The sequence below is a fragment of the Oncorhynchus kisutch genome, linkage group LG9 (genome assembly GCF_002021735.2).
Source record: "Oncorhynchus kisutch isolate 150728-3 linkage group LG9, Okis_V2, whole genome shotgun sequence".
NCBI lineage: Eukaryota > Metazoa > Chordata > Actinopteri > Salmoniformes > Salmonidae > Oncorhynchus > Oncorhynchus kisutch.
The window spans coordinates 35928927-35946625 of record NC_034182.2 but is presented as its reverse complement, the minus strand read 5'-3'; the positions used below and the strand labels follow the sequence as shown (position 1 = coordinate 35946625).

General features: G+C 44.6%; 1 protein-coding gene across 35 annotated transcripts in view; it reads right to left on the bottom strand.

The window, feature by feature from the left end:
- LOC109896512 (ankyrin-2) overlaps positions 1–17699 on the bottom strand; it is a 145872-nt gene that overhangs the window by 40419 nt on the left and 87754 nt on the right. For 21 of the 35 annotated variants that reach the window (XR_004211071.1, XR_004211072.1, XM_031832532.1 and 18 more), the window contains 11 exons: positions 11003–11144; positions 10886–10897; positions 10495–10582; positions 8605–8708; positions 7444–7479; positions 6217–6441; positions 5432–5530; positions 4728–4882; positions 4231–4442; positions 3034–3238; positions 544–869 (listed from right to left, as the gene is read on the bottom strand). Coding sequence is in view for 33 of the 35 variants with exons in the window: in XM_031832532.1 (XP_031688392.1) it covers positions 544–869; positions 3034–3238; positions 4231–4442; positions 4728–4882; positions 5432–5530; positions 6217–6441; positions 7444–7479; positions 8605–8708; positions 10495–10582; positions 10886–10897; positions 11003–11144 (1604 nt within the window). In the remaining 2 variants the exon portion in view is untranslated. The remainder of the gene's footprint in view (positions 1–543; positions 870–3033; positions 3239–4230; positions 4443–4727; positions 4883–5431; positions 5531–6216; positions 6442–7443; positions 7480–8604; positions 8709–10494; positions 10583–10885; positions 10898–11002; positions 11145–17699) is intronic. The other 14 variants (XM_031832511.1, XM_031832517.1, XM_031832525.1 and 11 more) reach the window with 6 other exon arrangements.

The following is a 17699-nucleotide window of genomic DNA, read 5'->3' as shown; positions in this document are numbered from 1 at the left end:
CCTCTACAATAACACCTCTACAATAACACCTCTACTATAACACCTCTACTATAACACCTCTACAATAACACCTCTACAATAACACCTCTACTATACTCTACTATAACACCTCTACAATAACACCTCTACAATAACACCTCTACAATAACACCTCTACTATAACACCTCTACAATAACACCTCTACTATAACACCTCTACTATAACACCTCTACTATAACACCTCTACAATAACACCTCTACTATAACACCTCTACTATAACACCTCTACAATAACACCTCTACAATAACACCTCTACTATACTCTACTATAACACCTCTACAATAACACCTCTACAATAACACCTCTACAATAACACCTCTACTATAACACCTCTACAATAACACCTCTACTATAACACCTCTACTATAACACCTCTACTATAACACCTCTACAATAACACCTCTACAATAACACCTCTACAATAACACCTCTACAATAACACCTCTACAATAACACCTCTACTATAACACCTCTGCTATAACACCTCTACTTTTACACCTACCTCTACATCTCTGCTTCTGGCCACCTCAGTGAAGTTCTCCTGCTGTTCCAAGGTTTTGTCCATCTTGTCGTCCGTCATGCAGAAGCAGCGGAGCCGTGCCTCTATGGGGTCATGGGTCTTTGCGAAGATAACGAACTTGGCCATGTAGGGAACGCAGATGGTCTCCCTGTAGACTGAAGTGGAGAAACTGACCGACTCCTGCGCCTGCCGACAGTCTATCAGCCAGAACCTGGCCGACACGTTGGTCGTGAAGGAGACACAGTCGTTGATGAATGTTAGGGGAGTGGTTCCTGTAATGTCCTCCCATTGGGCTGGCGTCGTTCCACCTTTGAAGAAGAATACATTTGAGGAATGTTAAAAGGTTAACTACAGAAATTATAGTTTGTGTGTGCCAACAGTCTGTGCGTGTTTGCGTGTGTGTGTGTGAGTGTACATTGTAGAATAGTAGTGAAGACATCAAAACTATGAAATAACACATATGGAATCATGGAACAACCAAAAAAATGTAAAAAAATGAAATATATTTTATATTTGAGATCCTTCAAAGTAGCCACCCTTTGCCTTGTTGACAGCTTTGCACACTTGGCATTCTCTCAACCAGCTTCATGAGGTAGTCACATGGAATGCGATTCAATTAACAGGTGTGCCTTGTTAAAAAGTTAATTTGTTGAATTTGTGTTGTGTTGTGTTGTGACAAGGTAGGGGTGGTATTCAGAAGATAGCTCTGTTTGGTAATAGACCAAGTCCATATTATGGCATGAACGCCTCAAATAAGCAAAGAGAAACGAAAGTCCATCATTACTTTAATACATAAAGGTCCGTCAATACGGAAATGTTCAAGAAATTAGAAAGTTTCTTTAAGTGCAGTTGCAAAAACCATCAAGTGATATGATGAAACTGGCTCTCATGAGGAGGAAAGGAAGACCCAGAGTTACCTCTGCTGCTGAGAATAAGTTCATTAGAGTTAACTGAATCTCAGATTGCAGCCCAAATAAATTCTTCACAGAGTTCAAGTAACAGACACATCTCAACATCAACTGTTCAGAGGAGACTGCGTGAATCAGGAATTCATGGTCAAATTGCTGAAAAGAAACCACTACTAAAGGACACCAATAATAACAAAAGACTTGCTTGGACCAAAAAACATGAGCAATGGACATTAGACCGGTGGAAATCTGTCCTTTCGTCTGATGTGTCCAAATTTGAGATGTTTGGTTCCAACCACCATGTCTTTGTGAGACACAGAAGAGATGAACGGATGATCTCCACATATGTGGTTCTCACTGTGAAGCATGGAGGAGGAGGTGTGATGGTGCTTTGCTTGTGACACTGTCTGTGATTTATTTAGAATTCAAGGCACACATAACCAGCATGGCTACCACAGCATTGCAGCAAAAAGCCATCCCATGTGGTTTGCGCTTAGTGGGACTATCATTTGTTTTTCAACAGGACAATGCTGTGTAAGGGGATATTTGCCCAAGAAGGAGAGTGATGGAGTGCTGTATCAGATGACCTGGCCATCATAATCACCCGACTTCACCCCAATTGAGATGGTTTGGGATGAGTTGGACCGCAGAGCGAAAATAAAAACCGCCAACAAGTGCTCAGGATATGTGGGAACTCCTTCAAGACTGTTGGAAAAGCATTCCATGTGAAGCTGGTTGAGAGAATGCCAAGAGTGTGCAAAGCTGTGATCAAGACAAAGGGTGGTTACTTTGAAGAGTCTCAAATATAAAATATAATTTGAATTTGTTGAACACTTTTTTGGTTACTACATGATTCCATATACAGTTGAAGTCGGAAGTTTACATACACTTAGGTTGGAATCATTAAAACTCATTTTTCAACCACTCCACAAATTTCTTGTTAACAAACTATAGATTTGGCAAGTCGGTTAGGACATCTACTTCGTGCATGACACAAGTCATTTTTCCAACAATTGTTTACAGACAGATTATTTCACTTCTAATTCACTGTATCACAATTCCAGTGGGTCAGATGTTTACATACACTAAGTTACATACACTAATTCACCCAACGTATTGTGGGAAGCTTGTGGAAGTCTGCCCGAAACGTTTGACCCAAGTTAAACTATTTAAAGGCAATGCTAATTGAGGTAATGTAAACTTCTGACCAACTGGGAATGTGATGAAAGAAATAAAAGCTAAAAATAAATATTTCTCTCTACTATTATTCTGACATTTTACATTCTTACAATAAAGTGGTGATCCTAACTAACCTAAAACAGGGAATTGTTACTAGGATTAAATGTCAGTAATTGTGAAATTGAGTTCAAATGTATTTGGCTAAGGTGTATGTAAAACTTCTGACTTCAACTGTATGTTATTTCATAGTTTTGATGTCTTCACTATTGCCCTACAATGTAGAAAATATTAAAAATAAAGAAAAACCCTTGAATGAGTAGGTGTGTCCAAACTTTTGACTGGTACTGTATATGCACGTGTGCGGTTAATCTGCCCTCTCTCTAACCTGTGATACTACAAAGCAGGCGCAGGGTGGGCTGGTCCCCGCCGAAGCCATTGACCACAGGGTCAGTGTTACTCTTGGGGATAGGGATGGTCATGGTTATGGGTTTATGGAATTTCCTTCTCCGGGGCTCCAGGGTCACAATGGGGCTGAATGTTGCCTTGTTTCCCAGGAGCTTCCTCACCATGTCCACATTCATTGGCTGAGCCTGGTGGTGACAGATTACCGTGTTAGTAGTAGGTTAACATTAGTGGAACTGACAGTAGGATCTTCTTTGGTGCCAAAGACTGAGCTTGTCTGGTGCAACCAATGAAATAGTCCCAAAACTGCATATTCCACCCTTCTGCCAATCCAAGCAGGCTCAATCAAATGTTTGAAGTAATACAAATATAAAAAGAAATCATATTTGGACCCAGTTCTTGTAATCAAACCAGTCAGAAGCAAGTCAGGTTGTGTGTTACAGTGGTGTGAAGTACCTAAGTAAAAACACTTTAAAGTACTTAAGTAGTTTTTTGGGTATCTGTACTATACTATTTATATTTTTGACAACTTTTACTTTTACTCCACTATATTCCTGAAGAAAATAATGTATGTTTTACTCCATACATTTTCCCTGACTAAAAAGTACCAACAGTGTATAATATTTGAACCTTTATTTAACTAGGCAAGTCAGTTAAGAACAAATTCTTATTTTCAATGACGGCCTAGGAACAGTGGGTTAACTGCCTGTTCAGGGGCAGCTCGGGGATTTGAACTTGCAACCTTTCGGTTACTAGTCCAACACTCTAACCACTGGGCTACCATGCCGTAGCAATATAACACTTTGTTAACCCTTCTGCCTCTGATCTGGCGGACTCACGAAACACAAATACTGTGGATGTAAATGATGTCTGAGTATTGGAGTGTGCCCCTGTCTGTCCATAATTAAAAAATAATAAGAAAGTCTAGTTTGCTTAATATAAGGAATTTGATGTATAGCAATAACTTTAACTTTGTACTTTTACTCAAGTATGCCGATGTAGCACATTTTCTACCACTGTACTTAAGTACATTTAAAACCAGATACTTTTAGAGTTTTACTCAAGTAGTATTTTACTGGGTAACTTTCACTTTTACTTGAGTCATTAAATGTTAAGATCTATTTACTTTTACTCCAGTATGACATGTGAGTACTTTTTCCCACCAGGGGTTTGTTATTACCTGGAGTCCCACTCTGATCCGCTTGGTGAGGGCTCCCTCTGGGAAGACAGCTTGGACCTGAGGCATCACCGTGCTGCTCAGGACGCCCCCCTCTGGACCGATCAGGCTACTGTCCTGCTTGACCCGGGACACCACCGCAAAGTACTGGGGAAAGTCCCTGGTGATGATGCGGCAGATACGCTTCTTCTCCAGCTCCTCTGGAGGGTCCAGTTCTGGAGACGAGGACAGAAGGGATGGTTGTTAATAGTACACTGATACAGATTATGACCCTGTTGAAATACTCCCTCCTTGGAGTAATCGCTGCTCAAACGACTGGGTTGGTGTAAACTATATATTGAAATGTTCACTTTCACCTATAGAGACATTTTAGATGAGTGAATACTCCAAGTAAAGTAGGCAGGATGGATTGTGTTTCCATTGTCTTTAGGCAGGGGCCAATGGGCCTTTCATTAGGATATTCACTAAGTGTTGTCTCACGCTGATGACATCACACTCACCCTCGTCCATGCCGTTGAGGATCTGGTTAAGTTCCTCCCCGGTGTGTTCACAGTGGTGCTCCTTCCAGCTCTCTCCTGTCTCACTGCGTAAGATCACTAGCTCCCTCTCCTTCCCCCTCAGGGCAGCGAAATGAGGGATCTCCACCAGCACAGGCCTGCGACCAGGGATTGAAGCATGGTGAGTGTAGGAGTGGGAGGTTATGTGTGGGAGTGGGGGGTTGTGTGTGTGGGGGAGGCGGGAGCACGATGTATGTATGTGTGTGTGTGTAAAAAGTCTGTGTTCGGGCAACCACTTATCTAACAACCCACCAGATGAGCACAGTACAGTGTGTCAACTACAATACCTATGGGACAGTCATGCTAAACGGAGGAACATCCACCATGTACCAAATGAACCAATAAAACGATGAGGTTGAACAGACAGACAGACGGCACTAAACATAGAAGGCCAACCACAAGTTAAGGAGACAAAAGTGGGTCGTGTCTGAGATGTTACGACAGAGAGCACAAGTGGATCACGCCACTAGCACAACACTAGCACAACACTAGCACACATATCATCCAGGTGAGGTCACAGACACGGACACAAACACAACACATCACAGAGGTGGGTCGTAATGTAAAAAGGAGGGTGATATCAAATGGAACCAGTAGCAGTAGCATCCGTGGATTGTTTTCATATGCGGGTTTTTTTTCTCCCCTACCCGAGGAATTTTGTCCCGGGTGGCCCGAGCTGCAGGATGCGGCTAACGAGGCTCTCGCCCTCGTTAAGAGGGGGCGGGGCAGTGGGAAGGTGTAGTTTACTGTGAGACCAACCGTCCGTTAGCAGCAGTAGGGGAAAGAGAGCGGGAGTAGTCAGAATAACGGGTGACTAGTGTATACTGTTGGGTTTTGGCTGAGTGGAGTGGAGGCCATCAATAGGATGGAACGGTATAAAACATTGGGCTTTAAATATACAGGGACTTTCAAAGTGGAAGTTATGATGTTATTGGTAGACAGCCTCTCCTAGTGGTTTACCAATCTACATATCAAATCAATCATCTGTTTTTTCTTTCCATGTGTCTTATAGAAACAGTTGGTTTTCACATGAAGGGTTGATTTAGAGTTAGAATGCGGCCCGGCTGTTAAAAATAAAACAAGCAAGGCCCCTGGCGCTGGGAGGAAGCATAGAGCAGAGGTAGCTTTATTAAGGCATAGGCAGGGTGAAATGAATCTGAGAAAAGGAAGAGGGGCTGCAAAATTCTCAGGTTTCATTCATACAGTAGGATTACAGTGTTCTTTGAGGAACACTCTCGCTCTTCTGTTTCTATCCTAGCACCCACTCTGCTCTGTCACAACACAGATCTCTGACATCACTTCTCTCTATTTCATTCTCCCTCGCTCTGTTTCTCTCTCTCACTCTTTCTTCCTCTTTCTCCTAGGCTTCTGTATACTCCTACCTCTCTCACACTAACCCTCTCCCTCAATCTCTCCATCTCCGGTATCTTACCCGAGGAACTGGGCTCCGACAGGCCCCACCTCGATCAGCCTGCTGGCCAGGCCCTCTCCCTCCACCATGGGAGGCATGGTGGCCAGGCGGTGCCTCTTTACCAGCCGGCAGGTCACCCGCGTGGGTGCGCTGCACTTCCGCGGTGGGATGATGATGCGCAGGCCGTTGTGGCGGCAACCCCGCATGGCTCCGCCCCTGGCGTCAACCATGAAGCTAACCAGGAAGCTGTGAAAGGAATGGGCGGGGACAGATATTATGTTTACAAAACAAAAATATTATGTTTTTTTATTTAGGCATTGTCTCTTTGTACCAGATGAGGCTGGTGGGAGGAGCTATAGGAGGACAGGCTCATTGTAATGGCTGGAATGGAATTAATGGAACGGAGTCAAACGTGGTTTCTATATGTTTGATCCCATTGCATTCATTCCACTCCAGCCATTACAATGAGTCCCTCCTCCTATAGCGGCTCCCACCAGCCTCCGCTGCTTTGTACATTACCCTTTACACAGATAACGTACATACATTACAGAAAAAAGAAGGATTTTTGACTTGATAACTACGGTCAAATATGAATCCATGTTAAAACAGACATAAGAATTACAGTTTCACTGCATGCCCACACCCACATGCAAAAACACAAGACACAAGTGAGAGGGGAATGGGTGTGATGATAACACTACATACTGTAGTACAGTTAATGTAATAGCACTGCTACTAACACACTTCACCTGTGACACCATTATGTTATGTAAAGCAAATAAACCATGAAAATGACACTCCAAACGCGTAGACAATAAAGCACAACGTCAAACATGGAAATCAAACACACAAACACAAGACTTTGCAGCTGTGAATTGACCCAACACAGTGAAACAACTAACCAAATCGCCACCATGAGTCGGCAGGATTCAACCAAGATGGACACAATGGCTGACCAATGATGATGAGGAAATGTGTGTGACTTTTTGATGCAGCACTAGGTGCAAAAGATGTCTTCCATCTGATAAAAGTGGACTAAGTCCCTTATAAAGAGGCCTGTGTAAAAATGAATGGCAAAGTGATTGAAAGCTAAAACGGGGGAATTGGTGAACGTGGGCAACATCTGTTAGTAGTGTTGCACTCCCTTTCACGCGCGCGCACACACACATCTCCCCGGAAGGAGAGCACACTGTGAAAGGAGGAGGAAGAGGAGGATGAAGAGGAAGAAACCAAGGTGCAGTAGATCACCTGCTGTCGCCATGATCATGGCACGGAGAGGAACGTCTGAAAACAGAACAGAGACCCGATAAGACAGAAGGAGAGAGAGAGCGAGAGAGAGAGAGAGAGAGAGAGAGAGAGAGAGAATAGCGAGAGGTAGATAGATAGATAGATAGATAGATAGATAGATAGATAGATAGATAGATAGATAGATAGATAGATAGATAGATAGATAGATAGATAGATAGATAGATAGATAGATAGATAGATAGATAGGGATATAAGTGTTTGTCATATTGCTTGTACTCAACCAGTACTTAGAGACATACTCAGTGGCCCAACATTAGTGATTCAGGATTTCTGTCATTATAACTACGAGGGATTATCTTTCCTTATTGTTACCAATTAGTGTGGCAGAGAGAGCTAGCCTGAGGACAACAGGGTATCTTCATATCATAATGTATTACACTAATAGGTCTATAATAAGCCCTAACATTGTTCATTTACTGCTCTTCATACCCAAAGCCGCTTAACAGATGAGGTTTAGAGTAGGATTACAAAAGGTTGTGAATCTTCTCTCAAAACTCCAAAAATCAACAGCATCTCTACTTGAGGTACCTAAACCCACCACTGCCTTTGTGCTGCTTGAGGTACCTGAACCCACCGCTGCTCTAGTTCTGCTTGAGGTACCTGAACCCACCACTGCCTTTGTGCTGCTTGAGGTACCTGAACCCACCACTGCTCTAGTGCTGCTTGAGGTACCTGAACCCACCCCTGCTCTAGTGCTGCTTGAGGTACCTGAACCCACCCCTGCTCTAGTGCTGCTTGAGGTACCTGAACCCACCACTGCTCTAGTGCTGCTTGAGGTACCTGAACCCACCCCTGCTCTAGTGCTGCTTGAGGTACCTGAACCCACCACTGCTCTAGTGCTGCTTGAGGTACCTGAACCCACCACTGCTGTAGTGCTGCTTGAGGTACCTGAACCCACCACTGCTGTAGTGCTGCTTGAGGTACCTGAACCCACCACTGCTCTAGTGCTGCTTCAGGGGCTGAACACATTGGGAGACCTGTACTCATGATGGGTTAGATCAGATAACTGTTGCACCTTTTGCACCAAAATAAGGTTTTGGACTATTTTGATAGTCAAAACCCAACCCTTCTGTGTGCCTGCTGTGCCCCCGCAGTACCTACCCAGAGTGGACGGGGCTGGAAGACAGTGCCACATTGTCCAGGTTTTCTGTGCCCCAGCTCAGACGGTACGAGTCCTTCTCATTTTCCCTGGAAAGAGACGACACCTGGCACGCAACAAAGACACGCTTGTTAGGGACTGACCTACCACTGCCAACCATCATTTGAACACAGAATGCATTGCAGTGTTAGGTCAGACACTGCAGTGTTAGGGCAGACACTGCAGTGTTAGGTCAGACACTGCAGTGTTAGGGCAGACACTGCGGTGTTAGGGCAGACACTGCGGTGTTAGGGAAGACACTGCGGTGTTAGGGCAGACACTGCGGTGTTAGGGCAGACACTGCGGTGTTAGGGCAGACACTGCAGTGTTAGGGCAGACACTGCAGTGTTAGGGCAGACACTGCAGTGTTAGGTCAGACACTGCAGTGTTAGGTCAGACACTGCAGTGTTAGGTCAGACACTGCAGTTAGGTCAGACACTGCAGTGTTAGGTCAGACACTGCAGTGTTAGGGCAGACACTGCAGTGTTAGGGCAGACACTGCAGTGTTAGGGCAGACACTGCAGTGTTAGGGCAGACACTGCAGTGTTAGGGCAGACACTGCAGTGTTAGGGCAGACACTGCAGTGTTAGGGCAGACACTGCAGTGTTAGGGCAGACACTGCAGTGTTAGGGCAGACATTGCAGTGTTAGGGCAGACATTGCAGTGTTAGGTCAGACACTGTAGTGTTAGGGCAGACACTGCAGTGTTAGGGCAGACACTGCAGTGTTAGGGCAGACACTGCAGTGTTAGGGCAGACACTGCAGTGTTAGGGCAGACACTGCAGTGTTAGGTCAGACACTGCAGTGTTAGGTCAGACACTGCAGTGTTAGGGCAGACACTGCAGTGTTAGGGCAGACACTGCAGTGTTAGGGCAGACATTGCAGTGTTAGGTCAGACACTGTAGTGTTAGGGCAGACACTGCAGTGTTAGGGCAGACACTGCAGTGTTAGGGCAGACACTGCAGTGTTAGGGCAGACACTGCAGTGTTAGGGCAGACATTGCAGTGTTAGGTCAGACACTGTAGTGTTAGGGCAGACACTGCAGTGTTAGGGCAGACACTGCAGTGTTAGGGCAGACACTGCAGTGTTAGGTCAGACATTGCAGTGTTAGGGCAGACACTTTGGTGACCATCTTTACTCAAACTCACACCTTTTGTGACTTTCTACTATTAGATAAATTACATTTAAAAGGCAGTCTTTGAATATTCCAATACTGTAGCTTTTACAAATATTACAACCCATTTTATTGAAGTAATCTATACTGATTGTACAAAACCTGCTCTTTCCATGACATAGACTGATCAGGTGAATTCAGGTGAAAGCTATGATCCCTTATTGAGGTCACTTGTTAAATCAATTTTTTATGCCTTGAGACAATTGGGACATGGATTGTGTACGTGTGCCATTCAGAGGGTGAATGGATAAGACAAAATATTTAAATGCCTTTGAACGGGGTATGGTAGTAAGTACCAGGCGCACTGGTTTGTGTCGAACTGCAACACTGCTGGGTTTTTCACACTCAACAGTTTCCCGTGTATCAAGAATGGTCCACCACCCAAAGGACATCCAGCCAACTTGACACAACTGTGGGAAGCGTTGGAGTCAACATGGGCCAGCATCCCTGTGGAACACTTTTGACACCTTGTAGAGTCCATGTCCCGACAAATTGAGGCTGTTCTGAGGGCAAGGGGGAGGGGGGGACAACTCAATATTAGGAACTGTTCCTAATGTTTTCTACACTCAGTGTATATTCTTTTCTGAACAAATGCATTGAGCAATGCAAAGCATACTGTAGAATGCACAGTACAGCATGTTTTGGTGCAGAATACGTAAAATGTTGAACACTTTACTTACGTTTTGGCCGGTTAACATCTCATCCATCATGCTGTCCTGTTTGGGAGAGTAGTAACCGTGGTGACTGGGAGTGTAGGACCTGTCCGAACTGAGGAGAGGAGGAGAATGTGAGGTTGGTAGCCATGGAAAAATCACACACAGCTAAAACACTGTTCACCACCCAATATGGCAATAATTTAACCATCAGACATGGCACAAGTAGTAATCTAAAAGGAAGGAATGGAAGGCTATAATAACTTTGAGCTGATTTACTGGTGGTTTTACAGTCTTTAAAGTCCAACTATTGTTTTGTTAATTTTTGTTCAGAAAACTAGGGGGGCCAATAAGAGGGCCATCTATTAGTTAAACCTGCCATAGAGAAACCATAGCATAAAGAGACAAAAGCACATACCTTTGGATTCGACTACGTAAGCATGGTAGGAAGGAGAAGAAATGAGTGAAAGAGCATCAGAAATATTAGAGCATTCATACACCCTTCTCTTCTACCATAGGTATGTGTATAGACTACCTGTCAGAGCGTCCCCCCTCCAGGCTAAAGCGCAGGTAGTTCATCCCATCCAGGTACTGTCCAGGCAGGGAGTCATCCCCCAGCTCCCTCAGGTCCTCTGCCCTCAGATACTCCCCTCCGTCCCCTGTCATAGTGTCATCACCTGGGAGAGAGAGAGAGAGAGAGAGAGAGAGAGAGAGAGAGAGAGAGAGAGAGAGAGAGAGAGAGAGGGAGAGAGAGAGAGAGAGAAAAAGAGAGAGAGAGCAAGAGAGAACGAGAAAGAGAGAGCAAGAGAGAACGAGAAAGAGAGAGAGCAAGAGAGAAAAAGAAAGAGAGAAAGAAAGAAAGAATGAAAGAAAGAAGATGATAGGATCATTCTGCGGAAGGGGACATTGTGATTTGGTGACATGAGGTTGAGTTACACACGTACAGACACACACATTCATACATGATCATCCTCCCTCTTCATCATCACATAAAAGCACTTGTAAACACTACAGATGAGCTTGGAGACACAGAGGTCATAACTGTCTTGTGTCCGTCCACGTTACAAAGCTCTACTGCTGCTGTTACCACTACTGGACAGCAGGGGGCAGAATCAATAATACCCTTTTCACAATACAGAGCTGAACCAAACTGAGCCAAGCTGTACTGGGCTGACCATCTAAAAACCCCACAAAATTTGCGGAAATGAACTGGAAAGATATCAGCTGATGTACGAAGGGCTATATAAATAAATTTGATTTGATTTGATTTGATTTGGAAAGGACAGTGTGAAAGGAAATTGCCTGAACCAGTACAGTACCGTTCAGGTTGGCAGCATAGTGTGAAAAGGGTATACAGCCCTTAGCGTACAGCTGGTAGCGAACTGTAGGATAGGCTGACAGAACAAGTGAGGCAGAGAGGCAAAGAGAGACGTTCCTGTGTCAATACCATAACCGCTGCCTGTGTGTAGAGAGAGATGTCCCTGTGCCAATAGCATAACCACTGCCGGTACGCAGAGAGAGGTGTCCCTGTGTCAATAGCATAACCACTGCCGGTACGCAGAGAGAGGTGTCCCTGTGCCAATAGCATAACCACTGCCGGTACGCAGAGAGAGGTGTCCCTGTGCCAATAGCATAACCGCTGCCTGTAGGCAGATCAAACTGACATGAGAGAGATGAGAGAGATGTCCCTGTGTCAATAGCATAACCACTGCCTGGAGGGAGAGAGAGATGTCCCTGTGTCAATAGCATAACCGCTGCCTGTAGGCAGATCAAACTGACATGAGAGAGATGAGAGAGATGTCCCTGTGTCAATAGCATAATCACTGCCTGGAGGGAGAGCGAGATGTCCCTGTGTCAATAGCATAACCACTGCCTGGAGGGAGAGAGAGATGTCCCTGTGTCAATAGCATAACCACTGCCTGCAGGCAGAGAGAGATGTCCCTGTGTCAATAGCATAACCACTGCCTGTAGGCAGAGAGAGATGTCCCTGTGTCAATAGCATAACCGCTGCCTGTAGGCAGAGAGAGATGTCCCTGTGTCAATAACATAACCACTGCCTGTAGGCAGAGAGAGATGTCCCTGTGTCAATAGCATAACCGCTGCCTGGAGGGAGAGAGAGATGTCCCTGTGTCAATAGCATAACCGCTGCCTGTAGGCAGAGAGATGTCCCTGTGTCAATAGCATAACCACTGCCTATAGGCAGAGAGAGATGTCCCTGTGTCAATAGCATAATCACTGCCTGTAGGCAGAGAGAGAAGTCCCTGTGTCAATAGCATAACCGCTGCCTGTAGACAGAGAGAGATGTCCCTGTGTCAATAGCATAACCACTGCCTGTAGGCAGAGAGAGATGTCCCTGTGTCAATAGCATAACCGCTGCCTGGAGGGAGAGAGAGATGTCCCTGTGTCAATAGCATAACCGCTGCCTGTAGGCAGAGAGATGTCCCTGTGTCAATAGCATAACCACTGCCTATAGGCAGAGAGAGATGTCCCTGTGTCAATAGCATAACCACTGTCTGGAGGGAGAGAGAGATGTCCCTGTGTCAATAGCATAACCGCTGCCTGTAGGCAGAGAGATGTCCCTGTGTCAATAGCATAACCACTGCCTATAGGCAGAGAGAGATGTCCCTGTGTCAATAGCATAACCGCTGCCTGGAGGGAGAGAGAGATGTCCCTGTGTCAATAACATAACCACTGCCTGTAGGCAGAGAGAGATGTCCCTGTGTCAATAGCATAACCGCTGCCTGGAGGGAGAGAGAGATGTCCCTGTGTCAATAGCATAACCGCTGCCTGTAGGCAGAGAGATGTCCCTGTGTCAATAGCATAACCACTGCCTATAGGCAGAGAGAGATGTCCCTGTGTCAATAGCATAATCACTGCCTGTAGGCAGAGAGAGAAGTCCCTGTGTCAATAGCATAACCGCTGCCTGTAGACAGACAGAGATGTCCCTGTGTCAATAGCATAACCACTGCCTGTAGGCAGAGAGAGATGTCCCTGTGTCAATAGCATAACCGCTGCCTGGAGGGAGAGAGAGATGTCCCTGTGTCAATAGCATAACCGCTGCCTGTAGGCAGAGAGATGTCCCTGTGTCAATAGCATAACCACTGCCTATAGGCAGAGAGAGATGTCCCTGTGTCAATAGCATAACCACTGTCTGGAGGGAGAGAGAGATGTCCCTGTGTCAATAGCATAACCGCTGCCTGTAGGCAGAGAGATGTCCCTGTGTCAATAGCATAACCACTGCCTATAGGCAGAGAGAGATGTCCCTGTGTCAATAGCATAACCGCTGCCTGGAGGGAGAGAGAGAAGTCCCTGTGTCAATAGCATAACCGCTGCCTGTAGGCAGAGAGAGAAGTCCCTGTGTCAATAGCATAACCACTGCCTATAGGCAGAGAGAGATGTCCCTGTGTCAATAACATAACCACTGTCTGCAGGCAGAGAGAGATGTCCCTGTGTCAATAACATAACCGTTGCCTGTAGGCAGAGAGAGATGTCCCTGTGTCAATAGCAAAACCGTTGCCTATAGGCAGAGAGAGAAGTCCCTGTGTCAATAGCAAAACCGCTGCCTGTAGGCAGAGAGAGATGTCCCTGTGTCAATAGCATAACCGCTGCCGGTACGCAGAGAGAGATGTCCCTGTGTCAATAGCATAACTGCTGCCTGCAGGCAGAGAGAGATGTCCCTGTGTCAATAGCATAACCGCTGCCTGTAGGCAGATCAAACTGACATGAGAGAGATGAGAGAGATGTCCCTGTGTCAATAGCATAACCACTGCCTGGAGGGAGAGAGAGATGTCCCTGTGTCAATAGCATAACCGCTGCCTGTAGGCAGATCAAACTGACATGAGAGAGATGAGAGAGATGTCCCTGTGTCAATAGCATAATCACTGCCTGGAGGGAGAGCGAGATGTCCCTGTGTCAATAGCATAACCACTGCCTGGAGGGAGAGAGAGATGTCCCTGTGTCAAAATAAACTAAACAAAAGGAGGTACAATATGAACTCATTCATCTACAGGGTGACTCAAACTCAATACTAGGTGCCATCACTAGAATTAGCACAACAACTGTAAGAGTAAGTAATACACTTAGTCTAACTATCAGACAAGTGTGCAAATATAGACCCACAAAGCAACGTTTATTAACAACACATCCAATATCAAGAAATGTCCGTTGGAACCGCCAAACCAAACCCAATCCTCGTCTGACAGCTTCCAAAACAACTAGATTAATGAGGTGTGACTTTTTTTCCACAAACGTGACCGCCAACCACTCCACCTATATAATCCAATATTTCCTTCCAGAAAGAAAGTGAATTCACTGCACAACCGGAGGAGCCAGGAAAAAGACTAATTGTCCATATCTGTAATGAGGTGTTATGAGGTGACTGTTTGGCCATAAACGCACAAACTCTAACACTTCAAACACACCGACAGCGTCATGGCATTTTTTTGGTACACCAGAATTACATCAATTTCCAATGAAACGCTGTGTTTGCCTTGCAGCATTGTGTTGCAGAGGCAGTTGTAGTGCGTTGGGTGTGGTGCACATGTTGGATTTGCATCAGACTATATGCGTAGACGGCTTGACAGAAATGGTAGCAGAAGGTGAATGTTGAACTTTAGTGATATACATATTCAGAAGAAGCTGCTTACTATTTTGCGCAACGACGCTGACTGTGTGTTCGAAGTGTAAGAGCCATGACAGAGAGCCTGGAAGAGTGTACTACTCCCTCCACAGAACAGCGCAAAATGCCTCTAACCAGAATAGAAAGAGCAGTGGGAGGTCCCGGTGCACAACTAAGCAAGAGGACAAGTACATTAGAGTATCTATTTTGAGAAACAGATGCTTCACAAGTTTTCAACTGGCAGCTTCATTAAATAGTAATCTTTTATTTTTATTGGCCAGTCTGAGATATGGCTTTTTCTTTGCAACTCTGCCTAGAAGACCAGCATCCCGGAGACGCCTCTTCACTGTTGACGTTGAGACTGGTGTTCTCCGGATACTATTTAATGAAGCTGCCAGTTGAGGACTTGTGAAGCATCTCCCACTCTTTCTATTCTGGTTAGAGGCAGATTGAAGGGAGTAATACACAGCATTGTATGAGATCTTAAGTTTCGTGGCAATTTCTCGCATGGAATAGCCTTCATTTCTCAGAACAAGAATAGACTGACGAGTTTCAGAAGAAAGGTCTTTGTTTTCTGGCCCTTTTGAGCCTGTAATTGAACACACAAATGCTGATGCTCCAGATACTCAACTAGTCGAAAGAAGGCATGTTTTAGTGCTTATTTAATCAGAAGCACAGTTTTCCTCATTCTGTTATAAGCTTGGATTAGCTAACACAATGCGTCATTGGAAAACAGGAGTGATGGTTGCTGATAATGGGCCTCTGTATGCCTATGTAGATATTCCATAAAAAATCTGCTGTTTCCGGCTACAATAGTCATTTACAACATTAACAATGTCTACACTGTATTTCAGATCAATTTGATGTTATTTTAATGGACAAAATAATATTGTATAACTTGGGTCAAATGTTTTGGGTAGCCTTCCACAAGCGACCCACAAGAAATTGGGTGAATTTTGGCCCATTCCTCCTGACAGAGCTGGTGGAACTGAGTCAGGTTTGTAGGCCTCCTTGCTCACACATGCTGTTTCAGTGCTGAACAACAATTCTCTATGGGATTGAGGTCAGGGCTTTGTGATGGCCACTCCAATACCATGACTTTGTTGTCCTTAAGCCATTTTGCCACAACTTTGGAAGTATGCTTGGGCTCATTGTCCATTTGGAAGACCCATTTGTGACCATGCTTTAACTTCCTGACGGATGCCTTGAGATGTTGCTTCAATATATCCACATAATTTTCCTGCCTCTTGATGCCATCTATTTTGTGAAGTACACCAGTCCCTCCTGCAGCAAAGCACCCGCACAACATGATGCTGCCACCCCCGTGCTTCACGGTTGGGATGGTGTTCTTCGGCTTGCAACCTAACTGTATGTAAACTTCAGACTTCAACTGTAGTTCCATAAAAACATTTCAACTGGTACCAGGGACCTTCAGACGAGTCTTGTGAGGCCTGTGGGCGTCCTAGAGCAAAACAACCAACATGTAAATGTTTGTGATAGTCTCATCTTTCCATAGAGGGCAAATCTATATCTGGTAAAAGATAATACAAAGAAAAAAACATTTGTTTTTCTTTTCATCATCTTTGAAATGCATGAGAAAGGCCAGACTGTATTATTCCAGCTTAGGCACAATTTAGATTTTGACCAATAGATAGCAGCAGTGTATGTGCAAAGTTCTAGACTGATCCAATGAACCATTGCATTTCTGTTCAAAATGTTGTATCAAGTCTGCCCAAATCTGCCTAATTGGGTTATTAATACATTTTCAAGTTCATAACTGTGCACTCTCCTCAAACAATAGCATGGTATTCTTTCACTGTAATAGCTACTGTAAATTGGACAGTGTAGTTAGATACAGTGAAGAATTTAAGCTTATCAGATATGTTTATGTCCTGGGAAATTTTCTTGCTTCATTTCACACTTCTCCCCAGCCTACATACTGTAAGTCAGGCTCTCCTGGCCATGGCATGTGATATGAGATCTCATATGAGTTCACAGCATTTCAGAGTGGGGATTTGAAATAGTTTAGGATGAAACTATCTTCCAGGGTTGTTTACAGACAAGTTTTTTGCCTTTAACCCCATCTTTTTGGCATTAAACTGTCTCCATATATAATTCCATTCTTTTTTTCAACTGGTACCAGGGACCTTGAGACGAGTCGTGTGAGGCCTGTGGGGGTCCTAGAGCAAAACAAGTGTATTTTTGCTAGATGTTTAATGACACACTCTACGGGGTAGCATTTATTAAGGGCTCAGAGCATGGTGGATCTGAATATTAAAATGCTTTTAAAACCACTGCTTCCCCTAGCTGATTATCAAGGAGCGTTTCAAAACCAAATCACTGTCGCATTAACATTCAATGGGACACAGACATCATTAGTGTCAATGTAGTTTGTTGTCCACACTAATGCTTTTCGCAATGATATCCAGTATTTCCCATTTAGACAAGTGGCCCTAAATGTGTATATCACAATCTTGATTTCCCCGCACTGTGTGTGAATCAAAACCCCCTACCAACAGTGGTTGAGGTTGGTGCAGGTTCAAGTATATACTCTAAGACTCATCCATGACAGCTTGTTATACACAACCATTGCAGAGGAATCTCACACCATGCG